The sequence below is a fragment of the Solanum verrucosum genome, unplaced genomic scaffold (assembly GCF_900185275.1).
Source record: "Solanum verrucosum unplaced genomic scaffold, falcon-dt-bn FXZP01000060.1, whole genome shotgun sequence".
Lineage (NCBI taxonomy): Eukaryota > Viridiplantae > Streptophyta > Magnoliopsida > Solanales > Solanaceae > Solanum > Solanum verrucosum.
In genome coordinates this window covers 9861903-9883271 of record NW_026020129.1, presented here as the reverse complement: position 1 = coordinate 9883271, position 21369 = coordinate 9861903, and the positions used below count along the sequence as shown (strand labels likewise).

At 33.6% G+C, this 21369-nt stretch overlaps 3 protein-coding genes across 3 annotated transcripts; 2 read left to right on the top strand and 1 right to left on the bottom strand.

Annotated features, from left to right (window-relative positions):
* Nucleotides 1-5575: 5575 nt before the first annotated feature.
* Nucleotides 5576-9362, top strand: LOC125826567 (uncharacterized). The gene is made up of 6 exons (XM_049505918.1): nucleotides 5576-5932; nucleotides 6079-6140; nucleotides 6725-8090; nucleotides 8184-8281; nucleotides 8405-8588; nucleotides 8684-9362. Exons 1-6 carry the CDS (start codon nucleotides 5740-5742, stop codon nucleotides 9268-9270), a joined length of 2490 nt encoding a protein of 829 aa, XP_049361875.1. The 5' UTR covers nucleotides 5576-5739; the 3' UTR covers nucleotides 9271-9362.
* Nucleotides 9363-10671: 1309 nt separating this feature from the next.
* LOC125826551 (uncharacterized) lies at nucleotides 10672-14117 on the top strand. The gene is made up of 6 exons (XM_049505903.1): nucleotides 10672-11272; nucleotides 12358-12608; nucleotides 12802-13177; nucleotides 13280-13411; nucleotides 13498-13673; nucleotides 13771-14117. Exons 1-6 carry the CDS (start codon nucleotides 10721-10723, stop codon nucleotides 13892-13894), a joined length of 1611 nt encoding a protein of 536 aa, XP_049361860.1. The 5' UTR covers nucleotides 10672-10720; the 3' UTR covers nucleotides 13895-14117.
* A 1349-nt stretch (nucleotides 14118-15466) lies between these two features.
* Nucleotides 15467-20525, bottom strand: LOC125826505 (transcription factor EGL1-like). The gene is made up of 8 exons (XM_049505853.1): nucleotides 20046-20525; nucleotides 18909-19175; nucleotides 18449-18545; nucleotides 18053-18067; nucleotides 17718-17774; nucleotides 16784-17614; nucleotides 16279-16695; nucleotides 15467-15859 (listed from the first exon to the last, which is right to left on the bottom strand). Exons 1-8 carry the CDS (start codon nucleotides 20168-20170, stop codon nucleotides 15788-15790), a joined length of 1881 nt encoding a protein of 626 aa, XP_049361810.1. The 5' UTR covers nucleotides 20171-20525; the 3' UTR covers nucleotides 15467-15787.
* Nucleotides 20526-21369: the final 844 nt, after the last annotated feature.

Below are 21369 nucleotides of genomic sequence, written 5' to 3'. Positions count from 1 at the left end.
AAATATCATTCAAATAGTACATTCCAAACACTTTCATACTATTTTAATACAAAATTCATACAACAAATATGTGCATTTATTTTACGAAAATACTTCATTAATGTCACACAAATTTATACAAAAATGTCAACAATAAAATTTCAAAATTAATACAACCTTAAAACACTTATCATACAATTCGTCAAAATTTCAAATAACTTTTTTTTTAGATTACTGGACACGCTTTTATACAAATTTCATACTTTCTTAATATACATTTCATACAACAATAATCATACATTACAAATATCTATATTTTATCGTACCAAATAATTTATTTCTAACTCACTAATTACTTTAGAAATGACAACATCTAATAAAACACACTAAAATTTATAATTTAATACCAACTTAAAACACTTGTTATACAATTCGTCAAAAATCCAAATAACTTTTTTTACATCTTACAAAACAAATTTCTTACAAATTTCTTTCCAATAATTCTATTAAATTCATTCATAAATATACAATTACTTTATACTTTAAGAAGAAAAAAAATACACAAAACAATCACAAAATCAGAAAATCACTAATATTATACATTTCACAACAGTTAATACGTATTATGAACAAAACGTATTATTATACAAAAAAATATATCACATTCAATATAGTGATGATGTACAAAAACAAAATCACAAAATATGATTTACAGTTTCATTTTTTTTTTCATTTCACTGAAATCCAAATACAAATAGTAAAACAATTAAAAATACTAACCTGAAGGATCCCATCTTCCACCATGTTTAATTAATATTGATACGTAGTTGTCCATCACAAAAAAAATAGGATTTTTCAACCAAAAAAAAAACTTCAATTAGTCGCCAGTGACAAAATTTCTGGAAGAAAATTGAAGAGAGAGAAACGTGGAAGAAAAATTGATAAAATCAGATTTTTGAATTAATTTAACAAATTAGAGTGAATTAAGGAAACTGAATATTCTTAATTAGTTTGAGATTCCTTAATTCATGCTAATTAATAATTATCTTAAATTAATTCAAATTTAATTGACACCCCTATTTCCGTTTTTTTTTTCATTTTTTCCTTATTAATTACATATTATTAATTAATAATAAAAAATCATAAATAGATTAATCATTTATTAAATAAATAGAAATTGATTTTTAAAATCAAAATTTTGAATTAATTTTAACAAATTAGAGTGAATTAAGGAAACTGAATATTCTTAATTAGTTTGGATCCCTTATTTCATGCTAATCATTAATTATCTACAATAAATTCAAATTAAATTACAACCCACAATTTCAGTTTTTTACTTTATTATTTCTAATTCCGTTTTTTTTTTTAAATCTTCTATTATCTTTTTATTTATTTTAAAAGTTTTTTCCAATTAATAAAAACATTTCTTTTTTTTAACTTGTTATAACCTGAAATTTTTAATGTTATAACTTGAAAGTCTAAATCTACTGTTATAACTTGAAAATAGTACTATAATATATGTCATATATGAAATTTACACTTCTGAATATTTTGGCTAAATTGCTTCAATTTGATATGATAATCGAAGTACCAAAAACATCATATAGTAATAGACGTCGAAGGACAAGAAATTACACGCATAATAAAATTACGACTAATATGGAAGGATAAGCAAAACAACGTTTCACTACCTCGTAAACTTCTATTATAATATGTGTCCTCCACAACCACCTATCTATTGGTCATGTCCAAGGTAAGTTGAAATTGTATCATCTCCTGTCGATATTGCTCAACCATACATACAAAATATTAGAATTCGTCAAACGCTTACAATAACTTACAAAATTTTAAAATGTAATCTAGCATTTTCTCATTTGATTTATAATTTGTTCAAACGGATTTTTCAAAAAAAATAAATTACTAAATATATTATTTCAAAGGAGAGAACCTTCCAAAATTTATGCACCAATTCTAATGTTTTCATTTTTAATGATATAAGATAACACCAGTAATATTATTCTCGTAACCTTATTTTGGAAACTCACTCTTAGATGAGAGATCATCCGAAATAATCTTTTTATCTCACAAAGATATATAACAAATAAATTGTAAAATCTATATATATCTTTTCATCCTTAAATTTTTTCCGTGAAATTACACTGAATATGTCCTATGTCCTTACTGTTAGGATCGTAAATAACTAGGTGTCATGCAAAAGCTAGCAAAGCAAACCTCGAAAGACCACGAGTAATAAGACAAGCGAGAAATATACCAAAAGACACAAAGATTTAATGTGGTTTGGCCAAACGACCTACGTCCACAAAGGAGAGGAGCAATCCACTATATAAATATGAGAGTACAAAATATAGAGAGAAATAACCTCAACCAATTCACTCGGAATACATGGGAGGTTCGCACAAGTGATAACGTATCAAACTTGTGTCCCACAAATTCTCCCCCTAACCAAAACTCTCAAAGCCCTTAAGACTACATTGTGAATACTGATTAAGTTAGAAAGAACAAATCTCTATTTATAGAGTCCTAGACCTTTTCCTATAAGACAAGGACTAGCCAATCCAAAACATTTTCCTAAAAGAAAAACCTATTTATGATAAAAAAAAAAAACTCAAGGCAAATAAAACCCAACACTTACGATAACAATTCATTCACTCAACGAATTTATAACACTAACTATATCTTATATCAAATATTATATTCTCTTCAATCAAAATCAACATACAATAGTCACCGGCTACAGTAAAAATTAACCTAATATTTGTTGAAAATATCATTAATTAATAAAAATGATTGTCTCATCTAAAAATTTAAACGATTAAAGAGGGACACATTTTTATTAGTTAATGATATTTTTAACCATATTGAAGTTGTAAATTTCTTGATTACATGAGATAAAAAAATATATATGACTTTTCATGTGAAGTAAGAAAACACTAGAATATATATATTTATATATTTATTATTATAGAGTAAATGAAATAAATACATACACACACAAAAGGTGTAGTAGTGGTTGTAGTAGAGGTTCATAATCATCAAAACTTTAGAATAGACTATAAGAAGAAAGAGTCAAAAACAATAATAAATGTAGCAGTTGGTATATATTATAGTGGAAATATGTGGTCCCTTTTAATGTTTTGTTTTTATTCCCAATAAAACAAATTCATCAAATCAAATTAAATAAAGCACCTTTAAAACTTAGGGTTTTGAGATTGGAGTGTCGACAGTACAGTAAGAAATTGTCTAGAAATGACATATATTTTTAATGTCAATTTGCTATTTTGTATTTTGGAATCCTATGGTGTCTCCATTTATGTTATTTGGACATATTTTGCTTAGATAAAAAACAATTTTCATTAAGTCATGTGTTCGATATCGTTTTTGTAATCCATCGATAAATGTCATCTAGCATTTTTTATTCTGTTGGTATTTGAATTCGAGGTATAATGATTTTTAATTTATTTTTGTTTTAGTGATTTTTCTTTAAAAATAAACGGACAGAGTACTTGAGTGAAAGCCTTTTAGAAACAATTTTTCAATTTTTACGAATAGGAAAAAGTCAACGTACACTCTATTCTGCTTCTATTCGATCCATTTCGATTACACTGATATATTATTATTACTGTTATTTAGTTGCAAATGTCAATTATTTGTTACCGGCCGGCCACTTTTCATGGCACTAGTTGTGTTCATGTGTGTATTTATTGGGAGAACAATATGTCTCTCTCAAACACACGTTTTTTTTCCTAATTTTATGCAAATTAGGTTAATTTCTACTTACTCTTTACTTGTCTAAAGAAAGTAATTATAATTTTAACAAACTATGATTACTGATATACTGTATCAAATCATATCAAGTTAATTTGATATGATAAAAAATATAACATTTTTAAAAATAGAAAATTGAAATTATTATTACCGTACCATCCCTGCCCCTACTCAAAAGTTAGATCTAGTCATCCAGCACATTAGTTAATAGTGATATTCCTGTACTATATAATAAAACAATCACAAAAATGCCTATCAGAAAAAGTTTAGATATATTTACTAACCGACATTTGACTAATTTTCAAGTAACCAAATTAATATTTTTTTAATTAACTTAAATTAAAATATTGAGAAAAAGGTTCATGCAATAATATGTGAAGTTATATGAAAATGAAAGTTCATTAATTGATTAGATAACTCAATAATTTAAAATTGCTGGTTGGTGAAGGAATATCAATTAAATGTGTATTTGCAAAATCTTTTTTTGCCCCCTCCTTTATTATTGAGGATGATCATGCCCATGACAATTATATTTATTTCAAACTGAACAAAAAAATAAAATATTTTATTTTTAGTATACTGAAAAAATAAAAGTAGATGGAGAAAATATTTATAAATGAGACATGCATGAGATAATAATTATCTTATGAATAGTGAACTCTCTAACAAATCTCATTTAGTCATTTAGATAAGGAATAATAAACATCTTATAAATAAAAAGAGATTCAATTTACCATTTATAGATTGCTATAAACGAGAGAATATTAAAACACCTTTGAACTTGGTGTAAATTATTAATTTCGTTTCTGAATTATTGAAAATCTTAAAAATACCCCTCTACTGAACTAACTAAACTATGACATAGCATGTGGTCTCAAACTCTTGTAATGACATGAAACTTTTAATAAAAAGTCGAGAGAAGTGTTGAAAATATTCCTCCTAAATTTGATAGAATTAAGTGGTGTATTTCACTCATGTTATTTAAATTCAATTAGCCAAGTAAAAAAGTATTTTTAAGACTATCAATAATTTAGGGACGAAACTAATAATTCACATTAAATTTAGAATTGTTTTCAGATACTTTCTTATTACAATATTGTGAGCATCAGTTACTACATGAGTCATACAACCAGTGGCTACAATAAGGACAAGTATTTTTCTACTTAAATTCTGCAGAAGCCCCAAATTGTTTTAATTTACTTATTTTTTAACAAAAAGATTCTTTTTTTTTCATGAGGGGTTCGATACTCGTATTGAGGTCCATTAAATCGTAATCACGCACTCAGAGTCTATTTCTAGATACAACATTCTCAATAAGATTTTTTTTTACTCCCAAAGATTACGATTCGAGATCGTTAATTAAGAATAGAGGAATTTCAAACATCTCACCACGATTCATGTTAGCAGAATCTTGAAATATACTTTCACTTAGAACACAGTTTATAAGTTCTGATTCAGTGGTTTTTCAACAGTAAACAGACATGAACTTTTGTATTCTAGTCTGACAATAAAAAAACAAGAACAGGTAATTAGTATACTAATTGTACACTAAACAATAATGTAGATACTGTTAATTTTAATTAATGAAAAGATAGTGTTTTAAAGGAATTCATGGATAGTGGTTGAGACAAAACAGTGTATTTTCCTATAGCATAAGTCAACATCTTTTGTTTAATGCAAAACAAACAAAAAATCTCAATTTCTTCCTCATTTGATGCTACTTTTGTCTCTCACTCTTTGTTTTTCTCCAAAAAAAAAATTACTCCAACTTTCTTAAACATCAACACATTTGAGAAGAATTATGGTCTTTCTCTGCTGGTGTCTGAATCAACTTACATGCAGTTTGACTGATTGATTGAATATCTGTTATCTCGCACCAACAACAGGTATATGATAACTCTGTAAATCAAGAATTGTATATTGTAAGTCTCATTTTGTGAATAAAGTTAGTAGCTTTATGGTTTCTTGATTTTTATGCCCAAATTTCAGGGTAGAGAAAAGTGTTCATTTGTGATGGAGAAAAAGAGATCATCAAGAAATCCACAACAGATAGATAAGAGTCAGCTTAATTGTATGTGGGGATTGATTAGTAGCCTTTATTTTGGTCAAAATCAGAGGAAACAGAAGCTGCTTTCAAATGGGAAAGCTTCTACTAAGAATGCTATAGGTATGTGGTTAGAATTATTCGATTCGGAAACAGTCTCTCTACCTTCACAAAAGCACGAGCTAGTAATGTCTGTGTAAATTCTACCCTCCCGGACCTCACTTGTTGTGCCCTGATGTTAATGAATGATTGGGATTTTGATCTTGCAGGCAAAAATCCAAGAAAGATTGATGCTTTAACTTACTGTAGTGACCAATTGTATGGCTATGAGGTAAGTTTGTTTGGAGAATTTAACTATTTATCTAATTGTCACCAAAACATGTGGTACTAGAACTTAGCCAAATCTAGTTTTAAGGTTCTTGCATCACAAGGTTAAGGAAAAAGAATGTAACTTTGGAGAATAATTCTTGTTTTGTGCTATGTAACTCGGACTCTTCAAAAATATCAAGGGGTGCATGTTGGATTTGCCAAAAGTAGTGTATTCTTGGAGAATCTGACACGGGTGCGGCATCGAAAGTGAAGAGTCCGCGCAACTTAGGTTTTGTGTACCTGAAGTTCTTATAGCAATGTAGTCATAAGACAAGTGGTTTTACTTCTTAAGGAAGAAAAATGTGTTTCGATATCCTTTTAGATAAGATAATGATCCTATAGGCAGGGGCGGAGGTACATGTAATGAATGGGGTTCGATTGAATCCCATTTGTCGGAGAATATACTGTGAAAAATAGAGTAAAGCTGTGACATTCTTGACTCTTTTTGAATTTCCTTGTTAAAATTTCTGACTCCGTCACTGCCTGTAGCACATTATCAATGCAACTTCTGAGTAAAGCTAATGACTTGAGAGTTGTTTATCTCAGGATGGAGCTGAAGTGGAAGCTTTAGGAGTTCGTACGGGTGATAAAAGGATAAAGACTTCCATTCAAGAAGAAATTTCTGGTGAAATGCAGAAGAGCACTCAAATCATAGCCCGAAATGAGCAACACGAAGAAGTAGATTATGGACTATTTGATCATATGATAAGTAAATACAAGCCATCATCAAAGAAGAGCTGTAAGAATCAGTCACCTGTTTACGATTGGAAGGATACTGAGACCGGGGATATTCAGCAGGCTTCAAGTTCAGCGGAAATGTCTATTCATAAGTTAAAATTGGCGTCCATATTAGAAGCTATCGGCAGTCAGATTCATCAAGAGAATGGAGATTCAAAGAGGAGTTCCATTAAGAATGATCAGCTTGATGAGATCAGTTTACAAGTACTTCAGACGAGTGCTAAAGCATTTATCGATCAAATGTTCATAGACAGGAAGTATATCAGCAAAGGTAGTGTGAGCTATGAGCCTGAACAGTTTTCCAATGCATTAGAGATGTTAAATTCAAATGGAGATTTGTTTCTGAAACTCCTACAAGATCCAAATTCACTCTTAGCTAAGCAAATCCGAAACATGCAAAACGTGCAAATGGCAAGAGATTCGATCAAGTCCTTCATGAGTAACAAACTACCAGACTGTGACATTTCAAAGAGTGAACAGAAGCATCATCAATCTGCATCCGAAGAAAGTTCCAGCTCCCGACCTTCAAATAAAATAGTTGTTCTGAAGCCGATTCCTAGAACTGTTCGATGTTCTGAAAATGTTGACTGCTATTGCTCGTCTATGCAGTCTCATCATAGCACAAGTACTAAAGGGGAAAATGTGCAGCACAAGAACTTTTCTTTCAAAGATATCAAGAGGAAACTGAAATATGCAATGGGAGAAAAATGGAAAGAGAAGCATTTGATTTCAGTAGGAAGTACTGTACATAAGCTTCATAGCCTCAGCGATAGGCCGAACCTAGAAGTTGTTAATGAAGGGGGAAGTTCATGCCTTACTGTTGCACGATCCACTAACTCGTTCACCGAGTCCAACAGCAAGAATGAGGCACAGAATAAACAAAAATCCACAAGTGAAGCACCTAAAGTCTCCTTTCTGACTGAAAAAGTGCGTAAAAAGTTGGACGTGTCTGCCATAAGCTACGCCAAGAAACGGGAGCTGGATATATCTATGGAGGCAAAGAGACATCTTTCTCAAAGATTGAACTTTGTCAATACTACAGGTGAAGCTGTGATGAGCACACAACCCTCAAGAACATTGGAAAGAATTCTTTCCTCGCCCGAGCATGGTCGTTTGTTCAACTATAGTTCAAAACAGGATCTCAAGAGTAATCCTGAACAAATGAGTTACAACAGTAGGTTTCTGTTCCATTTATTTAAGAATTCTTTGGTTTTCATATGCACATTGCCTTTTAGAATTTTAAGTTGTTAACATTCATTTCTTGCAGATACAAGTATAGCGGAATTGCCCCGTGAGCCTACACATACTAGTTTTCAAAGTCCTCAAAGACACAAGGATTGCCAGCATCTCAATAGCTCAATGGTGGTAAGTTCTGCATCCTCTTCCACTAATATGTCATGGAAATATTGCGAAACATGTTTTGATATTACTTGTTTTCCCGTTTACTTCATAAAAATCTTACTCCTGTTGCACCATAATCCTCTTTAGGCTTCACCTTCAGAAGTTTGGTCTCCTGGTTCTTCAACAGACGTTTCATCGACGAGTCCATATAGCATGTACAAATTAAGAGGTGTTGACAGTATTATGGACAGAGGAGATCACCCAAGTCCGGTGTCAGTTTTGGAACCAGTTTTCACTGATGATCTAATCAGCCCTTCAAGAAATGAACCATGTAAGTAACACAAAATCTTCAAGATAATTTCACGTATAGTCACTAAACTTATCCACTATAACAGCAAAGTCACTAAACTTCATGATCATTTGTAGCTGTCACTGTATTACAACCACGTCGTATTGACTTTGAGGGATGTTTGAACAAGGAATCCACTGACAATGCCATACTGAATCGTGCTGAACCTGATGCCCTTCGTACTTACATTCAGTCAAGTTTGCATACTCTTCACTTGAATTGGGAAGAGCTTTGGCTAAATAGGCATCTTTCAGAACAAATGCTCGATGCAATGCTATCCGATGAACTAGAGACATTAGCATTACAATGTCATTCTGAGCCTAAACTCCTTATGGACTACACAAATGAAGCTCTACTAGAAGCATATGATTCTCACTTCAGATTTCCTCCATGGCTATCGTTCTTTCAACCCAAAATCTGGTCCTTTCCACCAGAAAAACATCTAGTGGAAAAGGTAATGAATGAAGTGAGACAACACCTTATTCCATTGATGGAACAACCTACATTGAATGACCATGTTGAGATTAATTTGTCAAAATCTGGTTCATGGCTCGATATCCGAAACGACACTGAAGATGTTCTGACTCAAATCACAGATGATGTTCTTGAAGAATCAATTATGTATACTGTTCTCCAACTTCATACCTCTTTCTTGTGTAGCTAAATTTAGCTTCTTTCATGAACATTTATTTTTTCTTTTTGTTGTAATGAGAATTTATACTCCTTAGCAAGTATATATCTTCTTGTTTACATAGAGTTTGTTTTTAAAATGTTGTTAGGATGATTATAGTTGATGTAGTTAAATAACTTATTAGAATATTGGAGGTACCAATTAACAGTGCTATTAGGTACAAAGTTGTTTACCATATGAACTAGTTCAAGATTTTCAAAAATTCATTTTATTTTGTTCTTTCTTTCATACTACCATTTGTTTTTCTTTCTGGTTTCTCATCTAGTGTCCAGTATCCGCATTTCTAACAAATACGATTTCACATTCAAGGCTCGAATTCAAGACCTTTAGTTAAGTTGCTTAAACATGTCAGAGTATTTATCACTCTACTACAACTGTTGTTCACTACGATAGGTATTTGTACGATAAATAAAAAACTTTTTGAATAACCAAAGATTTTTCAACAATTCTATTACTAATTTTATCATAAAGTAAAAATGATATCAGTTTAATATCAATATTTAGGTGATATTTTTTTTAATATACCATTTTACTTTTGGAGTAGGTTATCTACAAGTCAATATCTTCATAAAAGAAGGCCATAATTTGTAGCCTTTGATAACCTCTATTCACAGGCAAGTTGACAATTTGGAAATTGACAGCTTTTCACATGCAAGTTGGCAATTTGAAAATGATTTTCCAAACCTTATTTGGCTACAATTTTTAGGAAATTTAGAAGAATAAAAGAAAATCATTATCATGAAGAAAATTAAAAGGTTTCATAAATAAAGCTAGAGGCAAATCCTCTCACATGGTAGGGAAAATTTTCTAGTAGATTGTGTTAAAAATAATTTTATGCGTATGAACTTCAAAATCTGTTTAGAGGTATACATTGTTAATTTTAAGTATAAATAAAGGATAAGAACTTTATATTTGTGTAGAACTAGTTACTCTATGTCGTATTTCGATCATAAGTTATTACATTGTGTTATATAACATCTACATAAAATTATATCGATTTACCTCTGTTTTGTTGATTAAAAAATCAGTATACCACCTCATGTATCATCCCCTCTTTCTATAGAAGAGAGATAAAAGAAAAATCAAAGTTATAATGACTTGATTATATTTTTCACTAACCTTGTGGCCACAAGTCCACAACTATGATTAAGTTTTTTACGGATAAATTGGCTAAAAATAATTACATTTGTTAACTATATATATTAATTTGTATTTTTGATCAAATACAACTCAAATTTCAAATATTATTTTTTATTTTTAAAACATTATTTTTTTGAATACTCAAGATTTTCATGACTATATTATGTTGGCCCCACAAAACCATATAAAATTGTCATCTTCCCGCCCTTCATAAACCATTCCATAAACCCTAGCCTCCATTTTTTCACTGTAAATTCTCCGGCCTCTCTCTCCTTTTCCGGCAATGGAACCTCAAACTCAGGCGAAGAAATCAAACCTGGTACTAATCCTAGATTACGGTTCTCAATACACCCATCTCATCACTCGCCGAATTCGAAGTTTATCTGTTTTCTCACTCTGTATCAATGGCACTTCTTCGTTGGACTCCATAACCGAGCTCAACCCACGTGTTATTATCCTCTCAGGTGGACCTCACAGTGTCCACGCTGACGGTGCGCCGTGTTTCCCATCTGGGTTTATTGAGTATGTGGAGTCGCAAGGGATTCATGTGTTGGGGATTTGTTATGGGTTGCAGCTTCTTGTGCAGAACCTTGGTGGGGTTGTGAAGGTTGGGGAGAAGCATGAGTATGGGAGAATGGAAATTGAGGTTCAGAAGAATTATGGGTTGTTTGGGAATAAGCAAATTGGGGATAAACAGGTTGTTTGGATGAGCCATGGTGATGAGGCTGTGAAGTTGCCGGAAGGGTTTGAGGTTGTGGCGAGGAGTAATCAGGGAGCTGTTGCTGCTATTGAGAATAGGGAAAAGAAGTTTTATGGGTTGCAGTATCATCCTGAGGTAATCATTATTTAGTCTTTGGTTGGATATAAAAGTAGGTAGTTGTAAAGATACTAAATGGATGATAGAGTATACAAATAGAATGAAAAGATAGCATTTTGATGATTTTTTGATTGCTTAATGGATGATAGAGTATACAACTAGGATAAAAAAAATAGCATTTTGATGATTTTTTTATTACTAATTGGATGATAGAGCATGTACAATTAGAATAAAAAGATAGCATTTTGATGATTTTTTGAGTACTAAATGGATGATAGAGTATACAACTAGAATAAAAGATAGCATTTTGATGATTTTTTGAGTACTAAGTGGATGATAGAGTATACAAATTGAATAAAAAGATAGAATTTTGATGATTTTTTGAGTACTAAATAGATGATAGAGAATACAAATAGAATAAAAAGATAAAATTTTGATAATCTTTTGAGTAGTTAAGGTTGACAACAAAGTCCAAGTCTTCCATGATATGTTTTATCCATTTGTTAATTTGCACAATTTTGGTTACTAGGCTCCTCCCTCACTGCTTATTATTCTCTGTGTTTTTCCCTTTTAAGGAGCCATAATGCTTGTGTGGTTGCTTTGCTTATATAGGTATCATGCGATATAACATCAAAGGCACTTTATAGTTTGGAGTTTAAGGGATAGTTGATTGAGTTTGATTGACTGATACATCAGTTGTGCTTCATATAATTTGTTAAAGATCAGAAGTGGGAGGAAAAGATGGAATGAAGAATACTCATAGGATCGCTACTTCTGCCTCTATATTAGTGAACACAAGCAGAACTGATAGAAAGAGAAAAAAATGTCATTAACCAATCAAATAAAAGTTATAAACCCAAAGCATATTGACCTTTTGCCATTACAAGATTAGGTTTTATGATTTCCTAGGTGTAAATTCATTTGGTCTTTGTTGGTTCATAGGATAGGACCCTCAGATTAGATCTTTCTGTTTGTTATTTATGTCGTCGCCATATTATTTGGGAAAATTCATTTCTGACTTACTATGCATCCTCTAGTTTTGGAATCTCTGAATATGTGCTAGAAAATATTTCATCTGCACTGACCACATGAATGCTGTATAGGTGACACACTCGCTTGAAGGGATGGAAACACTACGACACTTCCTATTTGATATTTGCGGGATTACAGCAGGCTGGAACATGGAAAATGTTCTGGAGGAAGAAATAAAAGTAATTAAAGCCATGGTAGGACCTGAAGATCATGTAATTTGTGCTTTATCTGGTGGTGTTGATTCCACAGTTGCAGCTACCGTGGTACACAAGGCTATAGGAGACAGGCTTCACTGTGTTTTTGTTGATAATGGTCTATTAAGGCAAGTCTCTAGTCTTGCCACTTCTCTATAGGCTGCTGATTATCCCATCAAATAGTAGTACCTCAAACTAATTCAAAAATAAAATTTAAAAGAACCCTGCAAAAATTGGAGTTTTCAGTTAATCGGTTAATCCATTAGCGACTGCTTCATACCCTTGACGGTGTTGACATGGGTTTTGCATCATCTTTTTTAGGTACAAGGAGAGAGAAAGAGTGATGGCAACCTTTGAGAGTGACCTTCATTTGCCCGTTACCTGCGTTGATGCTACAGAAGAATTTCTCAGCAAACTAAAAGGTGTGACAGAGCCTGAAATGAAAAGGAAAATTATTGGGAAGGAGTTCATCAACATATTTGATATTTTTGCCCATGATTTGGAGAAAAAAGTGGGAAAGAAACCTGCTTACCTAGTCCAAGGAACCTTGTATCCTGATGTAATAGAGTCTTGTCCCCCACCTGGAAGTGGAAGAACACATTCTCATACGATCAAGAGCCATCATAATGTTGGAGGGCTCCCAAAGGACATGAAGCTGAAGCTCATCGAGCCACTGAAACTTCTGTTCAAGGATGAGGTTTCATTTTGTCTTCTACAACTTTTGCATGCATCTCCTCCACACTATTTTTCCCTTTCATTCCAGACTGATTTGAACTATTTTACTCCACTTACCTCGCAGGTTCGTGCAATGGGAAAGATTATGAATATCCCTGTGGCTTTTCTCAGGCGCCACCCATTTCCTGGTCCGGGACTTGCTGTCCGAATTCCAGGAGATGTCACAGCAGGGAATTCCTTGGATATTCTTCGTCAGGTATGAGGAGTTCTCCAGTATTTAGTAGTAATTTCTCAACCCTTTCTGTTTTGGTTCCTTGGCCTCTAAAGATTTCTGTTGTTTAGGTTGATGAGATCTTCATTCAATCAATCAAAGATGCTGGAATCTATGATGAAATTTGGCAAGCTTTTGCTGTCTTCTTACCTGTGAAAACCGTTGGAGTACAAGGAGACCAAAGAACACATTCCCATGCTGTTGCACTTAGAGCAGTCACAAGTCAAGATGGAATGACAGCAGACTGGTACTTATTCGTTCCCATATACTGACCACCACTCTATATGCTGTTATTTTTGTATGTCGTGAGCTAAATCTGTTTATTTATTGTAATTTCTTTATAGGTACTACTTTGATTTCAAGTTCCTTGACGATGTATCAAGAAAGATTTGCAACAGTGTTCGTGGTGTAAATCGAGTTCTTCTGGATATTACATCAAAGCCTCCATCAACAATCGAGTGGGAATGATTTGGTTATAAAGAATGTTATGTTTAGTGACTAGTGCAGTACTCTTTAGCTTCTCTTTTTCCTTTCTGGGGTTGGGAAGGTGAGGGTGCAAAACAGAAGGGGAAAAAGTCCATGAAACAAATATAGGTCCTTTTGTTGTGTGGTAGAATTGGTTCTTTTGAACGATTTTGTATGTCATGGGTTTATTGATGCAAAATTTTACTGAAATCTTGGTGTCTCTTTACTTCTTTTTGATAATGTTGGTAGTTGATGACTATCTACTCATTGGTGATTAAGAAAGAACTGTGATATAACAACATTTTACAACAAAATTGAGTTTTGTTGACTATTCAAATGGTACCTAAGTTGGGTTTAAAACGTTGTGAGATAGTTTGGTGACTATCTACTCCTTGGTGATCAAGGAACAAATGTGAGACAACACCATTTTACGACATAATTGAGTTTTGTTAACTATTCAAATGGTACCTAAGTTGGGTTTAGAACGTTCTGAGATAGTTTGGTGACTATCTACTCCTTGGTAAGAATTGTGAGATGACACCATTTTACGACAGAATCAAGTTCTGTTAACTTATGTATAACTGTTGTTATGCTAGTAATGATGCTCGTGGAAGATAGCAGGTGCCTCATAAAATAGTTGAGGTGCATTCAAACTTGCCCAAACAACACTGTCATTAAAAAAAAGATATGCTGATTAGCTAAGTTGGTATAGGAGAGCTGCAACATATTTTCTTACTTCTTAGGGTACATTCCTCCTTTTTTCCTGGTGCCATTATCTGTTTATAATTGTTTCTCTTTCAACAAATCCAACCTTTACTGGAAAAGCTGTAGCCATCCCTTTGTTCAACTTTTGTGGGGTTTTATGTACTAAAAGTAGTTTTGTGTGTCCTGCTACTTCTCCACTTGGGTTCTTTCTCAGATTTAGGATAAAAAGGAGGAATCTGTGAGGCGCTCTCTTCATTTTTCAGAATTTAACCAACTCTATATTACTGCTAACACTAATTAGTATCATCTAATATGACCCCTTTTTACTTAAGTCTTTTCAGCAACTGTCTTCAATCATGAACTTATCCTCCTTTTGAATTGAGGATCTTTCGGAACAGCGTGCATTGTGTGATTACACTTGCTATGTTGTTGTTTGTCTTCAATCATGAACTTGACATGGTGTGAAGATACTGAAGACCCCTATAATAGTTCCCAAGATGAGAGTTGTATTCTAGCACTTCATTTATGACGAGAAAGAAAGGATTTCTCGGAGCAATAACATAGGTTTCAGGCTCAGAAGTCAACTTTCCCGAGTGAGCAGTACATGTACTAATCCGTGGAAGGCTAAAAGGGTCACCACTATTGAGGATCCCCCTAATCTTGTATAGGTAGTCTGAAAGTTCACCGCGGTTCATTGTTGTAATTACAAACAAGGCAACCCTTTTCGGGAAGCTACTACAGGACCACCCACCACTAGTCTTCGGCTAGAGGGGTTTGTTGCATAAAAATCTCACTTTGTCTCAAGAAAAAGCTTAAGCATGTTTAGAATGACTTAAGCAAGATTCATAAGTCTCAATAATGTTGAATGACTTAAAGCAAACACCAAACTTTTTTCCATTCCTGAAGTGACCTTTCAACTTTGTTAGTGGGGACAGAAATCAATAGCAAGATTCAGCAACTTTACTTTCATGAACTTTTTAGAGGACCACAAAAAAGTGATGATCAAGAAAGAGGATGATGCATTAGAAGAAAGCTACTCCAAATTACTACTTTCCTCTAGGCTTTTCAAATCTTCGAAAAAAGCATTTTAAAGTACAGTGCTATACACAAGCTTTAACTATCCTCTAAGGACATGATTGATCAAGCTCTTTTTCATATGGACTTAATTGACCAACCTTGAGTGACTAATCTTCAAGATTTCCAAACTACTCTCTGAAGTGCTTCTCTAATTGTTCCGACTGCTACTGTTTTCGATCCAGTTGACTGCAAAGGAGAAGATACCAAAGAAGAATGAGTATGAATCTTTAGTTACAATATAAACAAAGGATCTAACATAATAAGCTTGGAAACGAACACATGCGTATGTCAGTTAGTACTCCCTCTGTCCTAATTTATGTGGCACTTTACTTTTTAGTCCATCCCAAAAAGAATGTCACGTTTCTATAATTGGAAATAATTTAACTTTAAACATTCCCTTTTTACCCTTAATGAAATGATTTTTAGCCCCACAAATGGTTAAGGAGCATTTTATACCACAAAATTCAAACGTCTTCCTTTGTTTCTTAAACTTTGTGTCAAGTCAAACAGTGCCATATAAATTGGGACGGACGGAGTATTTCATAAGTTGCGCCAAATTTTTTGAATTGGTTTTGGCCATTAAAAAGAGCCCCGCCATGACAAACCTTGGATTCAATAGCAATGGATAGAATCCCATCAATGTTGGAAGACTGAACTGTATGGCAATCCATATGTAGGTCAGTCAATGCCTCCATAATTTGAAGTAACAAGTTCTCGCTCCAAAGACAACTCATCTTGATCGAGACTTCCTTATCGATCATATTGATGACAATACTATCAGCTGAACTACGTTTCAGTAATCCATTGCAGCTTTCAGGTTCCATTTCATCCATATCACATGCCTTTCTTTTGTTCGGTAGTGATTCCCTGATGTCATTGAATTTGCTAGTGCCACAATTATCAGATGTCTGCTCTGCAGTATCATTTGATCGTCTTGCTGATCTGGCCTCCAGCTCTTGAACTCTCCTTTCAAGCTCTTTCATGTATTCTATTGTCTCATCGAGTAATGATATTTTGTCAACCTGCAAACACCAATGGGAAAAACACAAATCCTGATTAATATGTACCATCAAACAGCAGCTGGGTAAACTTGAGGAGATCTTCCAGTACCTTGCTACTAGTTGGCAGCATCGATGCAAGATGCATGAATCTCTCATTTATCTTTTCTCTTCGCCTTCTCTCTGAAATAACGCGGTTTCTATCAATGTCATCAACTTCTGGTCTCCAAAGGCTGTTCTTTTTACCATTTTCTCTGCTGAATTTATGTATAACACCAGCATGCATTCTAGGTACTTCAAGAAGTACCTTCTTCAATAGTTTTTGTGCAGTTCCAAATCTCGGCATCTGAATATCGGTCTTCCAACCAGCAAAACTTGACTTTTTATTCATATTTCTAAAATGTGGTCCCAAAGTTAATTGGTCAGAACTCTTTAGAAGAGTAGAAAGGACAGCTTGATATTGAGCATCATCTCTTTGGTGATCTAAAAGATGCGGTTTCTTCTGATCGTTCTCTTGATGGTCTAGTGGGCAAGGCTTAGTTTCCTTCTCTCCACTCGAAAGAGGGGACAACTTTTCACAATTTGCATTGTTTTGAGAGATGCAGTCACTGGAATTCAAGGAATTATTCGCGCCATTACTCATATTGTCATCCATGAACCTCCAGCTTTGAGCTTGTGAAGTTTCCCCAATACCGTCTACCACCATCAGTGAATCTTCTGCCTCTTGATTGGCGACAAAACCATTTGAACTATCATGAGGTGAATTTATTTCAACTGGATAAGCATCATTTTCAAGTGCATTATGATCAGGCTTTTGGCTAACGATATTCGTGTCATTTTTTGCATCGTTGGAGACATAATTAGGCCTCTTCGAAATAACGGAGTGATCAACCTCTAGAAAGGAATTTTTTATTTGCTGAATGAGGTTAGGATCTTCCGTGACCTGCAAAAAAACATGTTACAACAAGGCAAAAATATCATCACAGGTAATTAATGATATCTTGTAAAACATCAGGAAGACTAAAGAGAAATTGAAACTGACTTACAAGCTCGGTGACTCCCAGCTCAATTACGCCTCCTAAATAGGGAAAGCATACAACAGTCTACAAGTTGCAAAGAGAGGAAAAGGCATTAATCAACCACATACTCCATGGAAAAGGGATGAATGACATAAATCAGGATCTGATGCATACTCCTATCTGGTAGCAGAGATTTGTTTCATGCATTTGACGTATTTTAGGTGATAGACAACACAATAAGAAGATATTAGAGTAAGGGTAAATATTTAGAAGTTTTATCTGCGCATGCTTGCACGTCTCTGCATGCTCTCATATGTGTTTGTGTGTGTGTGTAAGAGAGAAAGAGGGAGATAGAGTAGTACCTGGATAGATGCACTCTGGTGAGGCAAAGAGGATTTAACCAGCAATATAGAGAAACCAAAAAGGAAAGAGATGTCAGAATTTTCAATTAAATTGATATCAGAGGGTGTGCATTATTCAGTTTTAAGGTTTTAACCAAAATAACTAATGAAACAAAATTTTCAGTTCTTTTGGTTAGATATTTTTGGTATTTTGGCTAGTTTCAGTTTCCATTTTTCATGTTTTCTGTTTTTCAGGTTTGTTTTCTTGTCCAAGCAAACACAGTTTGCCAATTTTACCAAAACACAAACAAACCGAACTTAATTAACCCAAAATCGACCAAATGCACAACCTTAAGGATATCATCTTAGACTGAGGTTACATTTAGACCAAAGCTGATACATTAACCATATACTTGCCTTTGCTAGCAAAGAACGAGAAAAGATTCTACTCTCGGCTTGGTGAGCGTTGCATAGCCAGACTGTTTCATTTGTTGCTAAGGTCTTCCCTGGCAACCTGTGTAATAATTTTACAGCAATTAAATACCTAACTATAGTGAACACATTATGCACTGTTCTTTTAAGAAGAAGATAGATATCGATCATTTTCTTTCCTATCTACTCTAAGAACAGAACTAAACGGGGCATCGTTAATAAACTTCAAACCAGAAAGGGAGCAATACTCCACTTGAACATTAAGAAAACAAATGATTTCAGGAGAAGACTAGAAAGATTGTTATTTTACATTATATGAGGTTATGAACTTCGCGTGATCTTTGTTATAAGATATAACCAAGTATGGCCTAAGTGGACTAAAAATTCTAACCAAGACATCAGAAAACAAACTACATGCACAAGATATGGAATTTCAAGAAATTACCCTTGGCCAACATCGAAGACAAATGACATGCATACTAGGAAATACCACTCTGTATCAGTGAGATCTTCTGGAGATAATGAGGCCGATGGCCTTTTGGCGTGTGGCTGTAGGTCTTCTTCACTTTCACCTGTTAAGAGGGAACTATAAAGTTCTTTCAATTGCTCAGTTCTCTGCAACCCCAGCTGGTCTTCATTAACTTCCCCCGCCTGAACAGTCTTCCTGGTCTTGATATCCCCATTATAGTACCCATCAATCCATTTCAACACCCTGGAAGATAATATGCCAGATTTTAGAACACTATCTTCAATACATATTTACAATGAAACATATACAACAACAACATCATACCCAGTGTAATCCCACAAGTGGGGTCTAGGGAGGGTAGTGAAAGACTCTCGGATCAAGTGCAACAAATCAAAGTAGTTATGAAAAAGGAAATCCAACAGTGAAGAAAACATGTCAATTAATAAGGAAAACACAACAACGCTTTCAGAAAAAAGGAATCCTTGCCAGATAAAGTCTGTTGCACTAAGCTCCCACTATGCACGGAGTCCAAGTAAAGGTAGAACCACATTGGATCTACTGTATGCAGTCTTACCTTGCATTTCTGCAAGAGACTGTTTCCACACCTTGAATCCGTCTATTGGTCACTCGGTGGGAAGTCTTACCATTGCACCAAGGCTTCCCTTCTAGGAGGGAGATAAATTATCAAGAACTAGTAACAGAAGTTGAAATCAAATTGATATATCCTGATTCCTAACAGTACAAGAACTGTAACGAGGGATTGTACATGAATAAAGAGGATTTAACATAAGTACCATCATTCTTCACCTTAACCTCAACACTCCTTCTTACTCCAAATTTACCGGTCCTTTAATTTAAAGACTTTCTCTACAATGAAATTCAAGCAAAATACAACAACAACATATCTAGTTTAATTGTAACTCCACAAGTGGGGTCTGACTGCTGAGGAGGTTAGAGTGTGCCTAAGGTAAAAAGGTTGTTTTTAACAGACCTTCAGCTCAAGTAAAGCAGAACCAAAAAACAAGCAAGTAAAACAAATACAGTAGCGAAGAAGTCATGCTAAAAAACAATTAAGAAAAGGACAAGTAGAAGGAAAATGTTAGCCCTTATTACCCTGGTTGTGTAACTGGAGTTGACCAGAAGATTGCATAGCTCCATTGAATGCCTCTAACAGCAAGAGCAAGTTGCTTTCTCAAGTTGCCTGGGACTCCATCTTGATCTTGGTGTCCCATAGCCATTTTCAAAGCTTCAATCTTTTGTCTCACCAAAATGACAGTGAAGAAAAAATCAGCTCAAAATTCTAAAAACAACACCAAAATCAGAAAACATCAAGAAAGCACAAATCTTGAATCTTAATTCCTAATGGGATCTCAATTCTCAGGACCAAAACCATATTGGTCCATACAAAGAGAATTTTTCAGTTTCATATTTCAAGAAACAAGGCCAAAATACCCATTTTTTCACAAGGATAATGTTAGTGACTAAGTAGTAAGCACCCTTTTGAGCTTAAATCATAAAGATAGCGACTTGCTACAAGTTGGCATATATTGAGCTACTTAATTGCTGTTTCCATAATTCCCCTTAAGTTGAAATGTACATGAAGTGGGGTTTCAATGGTGGAGTAACTATGCTAAAGAATTGTACTGAAAAGAGGGTAAAAAAGGTTGAAAAAGCAATAAAAATCTAATCTTTAGGAGTCAGAAATTGAAACACTTTAGGGCCTACAGTGAAAATCAAGAAGTGATTACTCATTTTCTCTGTGTATTTTGCACCACAAGAGTATAAATAAAAAATCATTAAATTTTGAAAACAAAAAAAGCAGAAGAATCAAAGTTGGTGGTTAGCACTGTCGGGCGAAAATTTTCATTAAGGGATTTAGATTATGAATTAAGTAAACAGTAAAAAGCTACAAGAAGTTCAACATCTATTCAATATACATAAAAAATAACTTTAATTATATATATAAATAATGTAATTGAAAAAGATTGCTCCCCTCGAACTAACTTGGCTCCGCACGGTGGTTAATTGTGGCTAAGCTAAAGACAAAATTCAAATGAAAAGTACTAAAATGACTATGACATGGGATACAATTTTTTCCTTTTGAAATTTTTCTGATTTGAAGTCCAAATAAAGAATTTTGAAGTTCTAAACATTTACTATGGGAAAGTGTAAAAAATATTATTGGCTTAATACATAATTAATCTTTTAAATTTATTAGAATTTGTTTTAATTGAGTGATTCAACTCCTAAAGGTAGAATGTAAACAAATTTTATTATATCTCATGAAGATAAAAGAGATTGTTTTTTTTATAGATCGGACTCAAAAAATGAAAGAAGTAGTAGCAATATTTTATGTGTAAAAAACTATGGGCTGCTGTAAAGCAGCACGTGGAGCTATAATTGCCTAGAAATTGTGGGTCTTCGCATCAATAAGAAT